The sequence below is a fragment of the Esox lucius genome, chromosome 14 (genome assembly GCF_011004845.1).
Source record: "Esox lucius isolate fEsoLuc1 chromosome 14, fEsoLuc1.pri, whole genome shotgun sequence".
In the NCBI taxonomy this organism is placed as follows: domain Eukaryota; kingdom Metazoa; phylum Chordata; class Actinopteri; order Esociformes; family Esocidae; genus Esox; species Esox lucius.
In genome coordinates this window covers 33,353,378-33,365,695 of record NC_047582.1, presented here as the reverse complement: position 1 = coordinate 33,365,695, position 12,318 = coordinate 33,353,378, and the positions used below count along the sequence as shown (strand labels likewise).

The window sequence follows — 12,318 nt, the reverse complement described above, 5'->3', positions numbered from 1 at the left end:
GGAAGGAGCAAGGAAAAAGCAAAAATGTAAACGTAACTTGACAAAAGAAAAGGTAAAATTTCACTTGTGACGGAGTTAAAAATGTATCGTAATCTCACGCTCACTGCTAGATTAAAATGTCACCGATAGGGACTGTCCAACTGCTGTACAACAGATTTGTGTATCTCAACCGGTTAGAACATTGCCAAGAAGAGAGTCCACGGTTGTTGTGAAGCGGAGGACCTGGGTTCGAGCCCAGTATGGGGCGGGGAGGGCTGAAGCTACTCAGCACCACGTTCAGTATCAGAAACATGTCATCTAGCAGCTAATATGGTGGGTATATCAAAACGCTCACAAAAAAAGTGTCTTGGAGCCAGAAACATGCGAGATAAGGCGCTACTAAAACAATCAAACCAGGCTGTGTTTATATACAACACCTGGTGAAACTAAAGGCCTGGATGTATCCTCAGTGAGGAGATGGCCATTTCAGGATGGTTATGATGAATACAGCCAATGAGGGTCATCCATCAGGGTGGGTTGTAAACACACTAGGTTTGGTTTTCCAAACCGCACAGCCCCTCTGGTCAGATACAGTCTACTACCTGAGTTAGTGTGGTCAAAAACAATGCGTCTCTTAAGGTTTAGGGTATTGTTCACAATGCAACCAGGGATGTCTTGGAAACATCAAACAGCTTCCACACAATGCAGGGCATTCAGATAGAAACCGCCTTGGCAAATATTGATGCGAGGGGTGCCTGCGCGTGTCTTTTTTTTTTTTTATGATTCATTCTGATGGAAAATCATACTGCTGTCCCTCTATGGGAAGTGTTTGCTTTAATGACTGCTGCACGGCACAGAGGGAGAGAGAGAAAGAGAGATAGTAAGAGAAAGTGAGAAAGAGAGGGAAAGAGGGAGAACGAACGTGTGTTGTGCCTTGGGATTATAGCATGTCATATTGCTCTTCCCAACATCAAACACACACACACACACACACACACAAATCCCCAGCTGCAGGAGAGAAAAACCACTCGCAGAACACATTCACATGTCCAAATATGCAGAGGAGGGTTCCTCTCTCACCCCGTTTCTCTCTCTCAAATGAGGCGCTTTAGATTATTCAGAATTTCAGATCAACTGCGGTTCAACGTGCCTGGAAATATAACCAGCAAAGGGCAGCATGACATTACACTTGTATCACCTCGCTCAGGCGTTGCCTTGGAACTCGTGGACATCGGATCAGCTGATGGTGACACTACAATTGCCTCCGATTTCTGTTACATAGAGAGGAATTCTGTCTGTAACGTTATTTGCACCCGCTAGCAAATAACTGAGGCACTTCATTTCAACCGGTCCTCCTTCGGGGTCTCCCAGTTCCTCCAGTCAAATCATCCTATTTCTGGCACTGCATTACAAGCACACCTGATTCACTGCATTACAAGCACACCTGATTCACTGCATTACAAGCACACCTGATTCACTGCATTACAAGCACACCTGATTCAACAGCTCAAGCAAATCTCATGTCCTGCTGAAGTTTATTACTTCTGTGTTTAGGAAATATCTACTGGCCTGACATGCCCAATAGGCTTTGATATACAGCACATACCAGTGAATATCAAAGCCACTTACATGACCTGTGTCAGAGGGTATTTAATGAGGTAATGTGTATGGAGGACATTTAGACCCAGGAAGCAACACAACTGTCCACTGCAATTGTGTAATTCATAATTTTCCAGAAATCTAGTGGTATTGAACCCCAGGCCTCAAAACCAAGTCCACTGCATTGTTTCACTGCAACCCTCTAATCACTGACTCATTCAGACCTGGAATACCAGGTGGGGTGGAACTAACGATGAGGTGGAACAGAAAACCAGCAGGCTCCGGACCTCATAGGGTACGAGTTGAGTAACACAACTCTCCAGGAGAGTTGGAGATACGGGTTTAACACTTTTAAAGCTCTGTACATAGGGTGTTTAAGGTGTCCACGTGTGGTTACGTTCCATGAAGGACACTTGACAGAGAACTCTGTGCCAACGGTTATTCATAAGCTATCAAAACAAATGACGTCAACACATTTGTACCAGTAAGCTGTGCTCATTCCCATCACAGCAATTCAACACGGCGCACCGTTATGAGTTCCGTTTGACTGGCGTTTTCTTGACACACTGTGTCACTTGTGTCTGTGGTGGCGCACTTGTACTCTCACATTTCCAACTGAAGGATTAGCACATCAATCATATTACTATACCTGTCCCGGAGTCACTAAGAATGTGTGGACGTGCGCTGATCTGTGCGTGCGTATGGAACCTCTGGCTTGAGGAGCGGCTCATAATGTAATATTCTGGTGGGGTGATGTGATTAAGTCTGACGTTCCATTCAGAAAACACCACATGGAAAAGCCACCTCTTGAATTGGATTAAACAGACTGAACTGGTGGGGTGGAGAGATATACAATATTAAAAGGTACAGTTCAACATTTTGCCAACGACAACCTTTATTTACTTCACTTGATTCAGATGAACCCTTCAGAAACCATTTGTACGATTCTGTGTCCAGGACAAATTAAGCTGAAGGCAGACTTGCGAGTCATTGGTAACCAATACTGTTGGCATGGTTAGCATAACAGTCTGGACAAGAGTGACTCCTTGTCAAGTGTTTTCTAAGGTTTTCCATTTGGATGATACCACCAAAGCTCATTGAGAAGAACTCAAGTCTTTCACTCAACCTCAAAAACATAAAGCAGTACACTTAGGATTTTTTTTTTTAGCTATGAATTCTTGCTGCTTATTATAATGATTAGACAATAGTAATCTCCAAGCCCTTTTCTGCCCCTTACATAATGAACAAGTCAAACAACATAATAAGCTTGTATTACGCCAGGCGTTGCTCTCCAGCAAGAAACAGCCCCCTTCGCTCACGATCAAGACAAATATAAATTCGCAGTGACATCGCCTCTGGAGACCTGGGTGTGAGTGGCACCGGACCCTATAACTGCCGGTCAGAACCAGGCAGTACCAGAACCAGACAGTACCAGGCAGTAACAGCTCTCACTATAGCATCAGTACCCTCAGTGAGCACCTGGTAGATTTACTGACTCAAACGTGTCTCCGGGGCAGATCTGCCATGAACGCAGAAATTAATGTGACTGCTTGGCCCATATGAAAGGGCACAGCTTACATTTAAAAAAGGCTGAATGCTCTCGGAGGACATTGGACCAGGGTTACATTTTGTCCCCAATCCCAAACTCTCCAGCCATCACTTTTAACCGCTTCGAGTTGTACTTCAGTTGAGTGACTTCAAAATGTTGGGACATAAGCACCGCCCTTTCTATTGAGTCACATAATCACATCTGTTTCCCTCTGCAGGGTCACAGAAATATCCAACACAACCTTGTTCCAGGTACATATTCAACCAGGCCTCCATGGGAATGATGGAACGTTTCAGGCATTTTAATAGGCCTGTTACATACGGCTAGTACTTCAACCACAACCCTGGCCGACCGTCATCCTAGGAAAACATCACGGTAAAACACATTGACACCACACAGGCACTCCTCCCACATCACCCACTGGAAGATTAAAGGGAACTAATCCCCGTCATCTCAGCGTCTGATATGTTGAAAAAATATTTGATGGGTTTTTGTGTCGCCTTTCAGGGCAGCAGAGAATGAAAAATGATTAAACAAAGCAGACTATTTCGGTCTGAGGAAGCTGGTTCCACACACCACTCTGAGAGAGATGTGAGAAACTGGAGTATGTCTGGCGACTGTGCTGGTGATCTGCCGTCATGTCATGCCCTGTTGTTTCCGTGGATAACAGCTTCATGCTTACCATGCAAAACGTTCATTCATAGGACTGTAAGCCGGCGTGATCAAGTCAGCTTTAAACTAGACAAAATAGGATCAAAATCCCTTGAAGACATTACAAAACACTACCTCATTTCTTAGGGAATAATAGGGTGGCATCCATCCAATAGTTTCAGACAATTATAGAAATGCTGTATGTTTTAATTCATTTAATCATTATTTAGTCAATTGAGAACCATTTCTCATTTTTTATGTTGAACTGGCAAAAGACATCCAATCGCAATAGGACAACACACACAGATCCACATATGTCAAGGTGTATTGAAAATGTTCTGCTGGCTTATCATGATCAAGAACCCTATTAAGATACTATTTTGATGTTTCCTTTGTTTTGGCTGGTGCGTGTTAAACTACAGTATATTTAGACTATGAAATTAAATTGAATTGAAAAGGGTCATTATGCTCTATGAAGATAAATTAACAAGGTGGCATTTGTGTATGAATAAACGCAAAGTGTATTTAAATGGCTAAATAGATTGTTCTGTTTGATAAATGCTTTCATTATACCGTTCTTATAAAATGACTCAGGACAAAGGTGACTCAAATGTTTTAACCACGACAAACATTATCTGGGGTGAAATAAAAATGAAATTACTGCTGAATAAAACCAACAGCAAACCCTGTAAGCACAGCAGTCTTGGAAGAGCACCTGGACAACTCTCATGAGGCATGGAATCACAGTTTTCTTTTAGCTTTTAATAGCTATGGCTCAGCCATAATGTAGCAGTTACAGGTGAGGCCCTCTTTTCCAGGAAGGGCCAATTCCAGTCCAGGAAGGCCTGATTAGTGACACTTTGCCTCAATGCCTTACTTACAGTTCACATCTGACTCCAATAAACCAGCAATCAGGGTCTTTAGTTAAGAATGCAATTAGTTCAATCAGATGCCCCTATTTTGCTTTAGGGGCAAAAAGTGCACGATCGATCAGCCTCCCTGGACTACCTGGTCTATTCCAGGTATCACAAAAAAACTGTTTTAAAACGGCCCTTATTATTTAGCATTTTAGGGAAGGGAATCAAGGCACAGCAAATTCATCCAACTTCATCCAACTGAGAGTTTCAAACAACGGGCCTGGAATAGGTTAGGTTATCCTCTGAGTTCTGTACTGAGGCTAACGTCAAGCAGCAATTTCTAGCTTTTGACAGGAGAAAACGAATACTTCACTGACGATCCTTCAGGAGTTAAGACTATTTTGCCCATAATCCTCAGTGAGTTTCAAATACCAAAACCAAGCTGAATTTTCCTTCAAAATACACAGGTGACGTCAGTAACATTATATATGTATGGTATTGACATCAGAGATCCACTGTGTGAAAGTTTCCTAGACTTGATTACTGTCCCCGTGCCAAGAGGCTGCAACTCTCTCCTGGCCCTTCAGCGACTCACAGAGGGCTCTCCAATTGGCTGCTTATTTATTCTCCCCTTATGGCATTCCTTCCATCAAAACAATCTTTCCCAGGAGATGGTAAATAACTGGACACCACCCCACCCCCCTGCGTATCTGCAGAGTGAAGATGGCTAACTGCTAGCGGACGGTCTTGGACATCCTCCCCTCCTTCCTTCCTGTCCTCTCTCGCACACTCTACTCTTTCTTCAGACAGGCAATTAGACTGACTTATTAGTAACAACACTGGAAAGACACACGGAAGATCGTCAGCAGTGTCAGAATGTCAGGATGATTTGAAGCGTTTTTAGAAATGGGTCTCTAAGGCGGTAATGGAAACGTTCAAAACACTGTCTGTTTAGTGTTCACAGATTTATTTCATTTATGGTTTTATCACAGAATCCTTCTGGCTTCTGCAGAGAACATCACAAACATTTTCCATGACCATTTCTTGACATCCTCTCGCAGGCCAGTAACTACCAAGGACACGTGACACAATTTCCCCCCCTTTCCAAAGTCTTGAGCCACAAAAAAAATAGAAATATCTTCTGTAAACAGATGCTTATTCCCCTCAGACCATTGCGCATTATTGTATGTATGCCAGAACCGTAAGCTATGTATTTTTATAACCACAACACCGGATGCTGTTCTCCATGTCATAAACAATAGTAAACATGTTTCAGTTGTCAGTATTATAGTCAGTATGGTATTATCTGTACTGACACTGTTGGGATTGCGTGTTGAAACGAGAGAAAGACATGCACATGAAAAGAGTGTTATCTGTACAAGCGGACAGTTTCACAGGGTCTACACATCTGAAAGCCTGCTCGGACAAAACCAAACGTATTTATTTCCGTCTTAGTACTCATTTGTGTTGTGTGTTATATAATGCTCTATGTTCTGCGTGGACCCGGGGCAGAGTTAGCCGCTGCTGCTGTCAGTAGCTACTGGGGTGCCTAACAAAAGCAGTTGTGGTTTGGTGTGTCCAATGATATGACAGCATGTTACGGTCGGTGAAGTCATGGCAGTATGTTAAGTAAGTTGTATGTATTGAATTGGTCGGCATTTGAGTGAAAGCGAGGCCAGTTCAAATATGTCGAGCAGGACGGACAGTTTGACAGTGCATATCCGGTGCTGTCATTAACAGTTAATGGCGGGGTAAAAGCCCAACATTCACTGCCAGCCGGTGGAGCTCACAATTACAACATCTGCTTTCAGGCACGCCCGGATCGGGTTCACATTCAGTTAGTTGTCTAAATAGGGTAGGTTTACCGTCACAGAGTCAATAGACACACATCACTAGAAGGAACAGGCCGGCGTGAGCTTAGGGCCAAAGGCAGGATTGTGTGAGTGAAACCAAGTGAGTGTGTGAAATGTAGGTTGTGCAGGAGGACCAAAGTGTTTCAGATTAAGTTCTGTTGGTTAGATTTCAATTCTGCCAGTAAAAAGAAATAGTTATCAAATAAAAATTATTCTCTAATGGTTCCACACGTCCAGTAATTTTCCAAAGATCAACTCCATGTTTTCATGTCATATGAAGTAAGAGGAATAAAATACTATTCTCTAACACCATTCAATTAAAATGTCCTATCCAAATATCATTAGAGGTGAAATATAAAAGGAGGCCGTTGACATAATCCTGCGAATTAGATGTGTTTTTGACTAGTACCTTCAAAGTTAAATATTAGTATCAGATGGTTATGTTTAACATGAATAATATTATTTGTAGAGATGTTTATAAGACCGCGCTCTGTTTAGGCTGAACAGTTGCACCTGATGCCACAGAGCCGTTACTCCTGCTCCTCCAGAGAGGATTACGATGACAACCTGTTAACGATAATATTTGTTCTACGGTTTTGACAGATGACTTTGTAAAACATACTCCCCAACATTGTTTAGAGAAGTCCTTCCAAAAAGCGGCAGGGTCCTAACAATATTAAACACGACGTTTGCGATGGTATCTCACATTTAAACAGATAATAAAGTGTAACTTCAAGCGGGACTCGGCCGTCCAAACCATAGTAGTCTCCTCGCCCACGTTTCTGTACAAAGCTTGATGTATTGGGCTTGAGGAAGGTCACAAAGTAAAGAATTAAGTATTAAATTGGTGCAGCAGATTGTTGGTTGGAAGTGAAACAAGCATAGGCCTACATTTAGCGATTTGATTGGGTTCAACGTTAAAGCGAGCTCATGCCGCATGCACCAGTATAATCTTTAAGAATCAATTAATGAATATTGTATATCTAACTGATTAGATCTCACGTTTAAAGATTCCCATAACTAAATATAAACTGTCATACGCGTGCGATTTAGAAATACATGCTTCTGTAAACACATTTAATGTGTGAGTCCGTTTGCTTCAGACAAGCTCGTGCTTTCAACAACAATTGACTGAAGCAGATGTTATTGTTGGTCTACTAAAAATAGCATGAAACATGGGATAGACCATGAGTCTTCTTTAACAAGGTCGTAAAAGGCAATAGTTTTAATCACTTCTCGAACTTGCAAAGGCCATGGCGCGTAAACCGTCGAGATGTTTTTTTTAATTTACGCGAACATTTAAATGCAAGACCTGCAGGTAAAACGACGTCACCGGTGCAACAGATCTTACCTATGGTTGTGATCACAGTGATTGCGAAGTAAAAAGATCCAGCGAATTTCCACTGTACTCCGCCTTTATGAGGCTTCAGCTGCAGCACCACCTCCTCGATTTCTGAAAAGTCTGTGTTGTTAAATTGGTATTTATCATTAAGTGTTTCCTTTCGTTTCAACACTTTACTCTTCTGGTCCGTCTCATTCGTAGATTCCAATACATCGAAGACAGCCGCACCAACTAACAGGTAGACGAACGTGCAAATGATGAGCGCAAGTGTCCTCAGGTTTTGTCTCTTCATGGTCAGGGTGAGCAGACGGACTCCAAAAGTTTAAACGCGGATCTTGAGGATGGGGAGCTCGGCTGGTTCATGGCTAGGCTGGCTCTTTCAACTGGGACAGTGATGTACCAAAAGCTCTCTGATGATTTTATTACCGAAGCGCTCATTCACTCTCGGAGCTGTTCGTTTCAGCACCACCCCCTCCAATCACCACCCCCTCACCGCGTGCTTGAGTGTGCGTTCTCATGTCACAACAACGGCCTCGTTGGTAGAGATTCCACACGCAGCCTAGTGATATTATTTTCTGTTCAGCCCTGAAAATGGCACCTTACTCCGATAGGACGTCTCTCACATCTAACAGATCATACAAAATGTATTTCACGCGTCAGCAAACCGCATATGTAATAGCCGATGATTGCCTGTACCGGTTGAACCGGCACAGAGTTCCATAAGCAACCGCAATTCGCGAAAAGAATCACACAGACCGACACAGCTCGGACGAAAAGCCACGATTTAGAAGAGACAAAGGAGCTGAGTCGGTCTGTGTGATTCTTTTCGTGAATTGCGGTTGCTTATGGAACTCTGTGCCGGTTCAACCGGTTTGAGAACGTCATGTCTGAGCAGAGGAACGTGAACCAGTTCTCAAGTGATAGTACAATCGTGGCCAAAATAACCATAACACTTTATTAAAATAATGCAATTTCTTCCAGAAGACTGTGGAAACAATGGTTTGCAGTTGAACAAAACTATTTTTTTTCGAATTGAGTCATCTCATTTTACAAAGAAAAAGGAAAATATTATGGTCAGGTATTTCTCATTTAATTTGCAATTGACCTCACCTGTGGTTAGATGCAGGAGCATGCAATATGAAAATCACTCAGCTCATTTCAAAAGAAAAAACAACAACTCTTCTCCTGTTTGGTGTCATATTGTGTACCGCAATGAGCATGGAGCGTAGAAAGAAAAAAACTGATTGTTGTCTGAGGATGTCAGACACAATTACAGACATGTATGGACAATCTCAAGGCTACATCTCCAGAGACCTTGATTTTCTAGTTTCCGGTACGTAATGCTATCGAGAACTTCAAGGGTCCACGCCACTGAAGCGAACCGAGCTAGAAGTGAAATTCAAAACCTTGGAATGTGTGTGCTGTATAACTTTGGTTTCCTGAGGGAAGGATCGAGGTGCCACTATGGGGAACATGCATGTGTCAAGCATATCCATGAAAACACAATCACGACTGTTAAGGCCCTACATCAGAGGTATTCAACTCTGGCCATCAAAGCCATTTCCACAAAGAAAATTCATAGCAGCTCTCTATTTAGGGATTTATTTAGACCTGGAACAGCTGGATGCAATGAATGATGAGAACAGAAAATTGTCAGGCTCAGAACCTTGTAAATCAGGGCTACCCAACCCTGTTCCTGGTGATCGACCTGCCCAACCCTGTTCCTAGGTTTTCTCTCAACCCCATTTGGGACTAAACTGATTGTGGTAATGTGAAATATGCAGTAATTACACATATCAGCCACCAAGTGTTGAAAATCTTTCGGTATGTTTTTGAGCTCTGGAATGTTCCAGCTGTGGGTGTGATTGTGTGGTTACAGTAGGCTGGTGACAACATTCTCATGTTAATAAATTCAAGGCAGAGTTTAAGAGCTATTCCATCGCTTGTTATTTACATAACCGTTTCTTTGAGCTATTACAAGTGGCGACGAGGTAAAAACACTTGTTAGACGGACTCTGAAAGAATCGTGTGTTTTGGAGGTTAAGCAACTAGCGGAAAATGGCTGCAACGGTAGGATCGGTCTCGCTTTTTGATCACTGGACGCAGTCACAGGAAGAATACTGTAAAGTGCTAGGTAATTTTTTTCTCCAGAGATTGGAGAGTGCAGGACTACGTCTCAAGTGGAGTAAGTGGACCTGGGGAACAAGGCAGTGTTCCCAGGACACTGAGTGGATGCTACAAACATTCATCCACTCAACAACTAGGTACAAGCAATCCAGGAAGTGCCAGCTCCTACAAATGCCAGTTTAAAGTGTATCTGGGACTCAACTATTATAATAGGTTTTTGCCCAATTCGTCAACGGTGTTTTGCACCCCTTCACAAACTACTGCGCAAAGATACACATTGGCAGTGGGGAGAAGAGCAGCAGTCATCGTTTGCAGAGTCCGAGAGCCCGATGCAGACATCCAAAGTGTTAGTTCACTACGATGGAGGGAAGGACCTCATACGCTCATGTGATGCATCACCCTATGAGGCCGGGGCCGTCAAATCACATGCCAGATGGAACAGAGAGACCAATAGGTTTTGTGTCAAGAACGCTCAATGCAGCTGAAAGTAACTTTTCAGTTAGACAAAGAGGGGTTAGCAGTGATGTTTGGGGTCCAGAGGTTCCATACATAATGTACATACAGCTCTGGAAAAAATTAAGAGATCACTACACCTTGTTTTGAGTGAGGAACTCAATTTGCAGTGGTCTCTTCTAATTTTAACCCTTCTGTTCCTCACTCAAAACCTTCCTTTTCGACTTTTTTGGAAGGAAAGAAAAAGTCTCTTAATTTTTTCTGGAGCTGAATATCGCAGGAGATATATCTTATGCACAGATTACAAAACTCTTCTGTCTCTTTTCAATGAAATGAAGGCAGTTCCACATATGGTTTCTTAGAGGTTTCAGAGGTGGGCGTACAAGTATTTTATCCTATACAAGGCAGGGAAGCACCATGGGTGCATTGAGTCGTCTTACGTTACCGTACATGCCCCTGGTAAAATTTCAAGAGGGCCGAGTGTTGATGTTAAACAACTCAGAGGGGGCACTTGTGACGGCCGAACAAGTGAAAACTTGGACTGATTAATATCCAGTGCTGTCAAGAGTGAGATAATGTGTTTAGGGGTTGGCCACTACAGAAAGAGGGGGTTGAATTCACACCACATAGAGTCAAGAAAACTGAGTTGAGTTTACAGGATGGTTGCATGTTAAGGGTAGCATGGATTATTATTCCACAACCAGCACATCAGGCTATCCTGCAACAACTACATCAGAGTCCCCCTGGGGTCACAAGAATGAAAGCATTGGCTCAGAGTTACTTAAGGTGGACAAAACTGGATGTGGAGATAGAAATTGTAGTAAAAACAAGTCAGGAGGACAAAAGAGGCTCCTGACCAGTACTGTACCAAGGGCCGGAGTTTTGAAGAGAGGGATCCTGTACTTAACAGAAATTTCAGTCATGGGCCAAAATGGATTCCGGGACTTATAGGCTTGGTGACTGGTCCAGTCTCCTTCAAGGTAATGTTGAGGGATGGTCATGTGGTTCGTAGACAAGTAGATCAGACAATGGAAACGACAAGAGGGTCTCAAAGGGTTTTAGCAGAGGACAGGCTGTTTTCAAGCTGTTCAGATGCACCCGTGGTCCCTGAGACAGAGACTGCTTCTCCACCGTTATGAAAATACACTACCCCTGATGTTCACGTTCACAGAGGAACACCAAGCTTCCAAGCCATTTCAGAGACTTTCAACTCCAAATGAGGATAAACAACACGGATAAATGTCAGTAGTTATGCAGGGTAAAAGAAAATGCTAATGGCAGGGGAAGTTAGGTTAACGATTACGGTTGACATCAGGATACTATGTAAGTTAGTACGTTTTGTTTTAAAATTAATAAGTTGTGCTCATACTTGCATGTGGAAGATGTTCCAAGTGAAATCTTCAGGGGTGGAGGAATATGGTAACTTGAAATATGCAGTCATTGAACATATCAGCCACCAGATGAGGAAGCTAGGTTTTTCAGTATGTTTTTTTTGTTCCGGGAATGTTCCAGCTGCGGGGGTGATCGTGTGGTTACAACAGTATGCTGGTGACAACGTGCTCGTGTTAATAAATGCAAGAGGGAGTAACTCCATCGCTTGTTATTTGTATAACCGTTTCTTTGGGCTATTACACTGCTTTTCATCCAGCTAAATTAGAATCAGGTGTGCAAAATCAGAGTTGAAGAGAACCTACAGGACAGTAGATCTTTAGGAATAGGGTTGGGCACTCCTTTCGTAAGGTGATAGTTGAATAACACTGCACTACAGATTTGTAGCGGGTGGGAGCTCCACCTCCAGTGCTATAAATACCCAGTGTACACCTGCATTCACTGATTTTAGAACCGCTCTTTATTGCAAGAAGAGTGGTGCCAGGGTTCCTCCTTTCGGGGAATTAAGGTTATCTACAT

The 12,318-nt window shown here is 42.9% G+C and overlaps 1 protein-coding gene across 2 annotated transcripts in view; it reads right to left on the bottom strand.

Annotated features, from left to right (window-relative positions):
* The window catches only part of kcnk3a (potassium channel, subfamily K, member 3a), a 30,710-nt gene extending 21,499 nt beyond the window's left edge, over positions 1-9,211 (bottom strand). The window contains exon 1 of one of the 2 annotated variants that reach the window (XM_010878401.2): positions 8,941-9,211. In XM_010878401.2, the coding sequence (XP_010876703.1) occupies positions 8,941-8,962 (22 nt within the window). In that variant the 5' untranslated portion in view covers positions 8,963-9,211. Of the gene's footprint in view, positions 1-7,839; positions 8,616-8,940 lie in introns of those variants that run through there. The other variant, XM_010878400.3, reaches the window with a different exon arrangement.
* Positions 9,212-12,318: the final 3,107 nt, after the last annotated feature.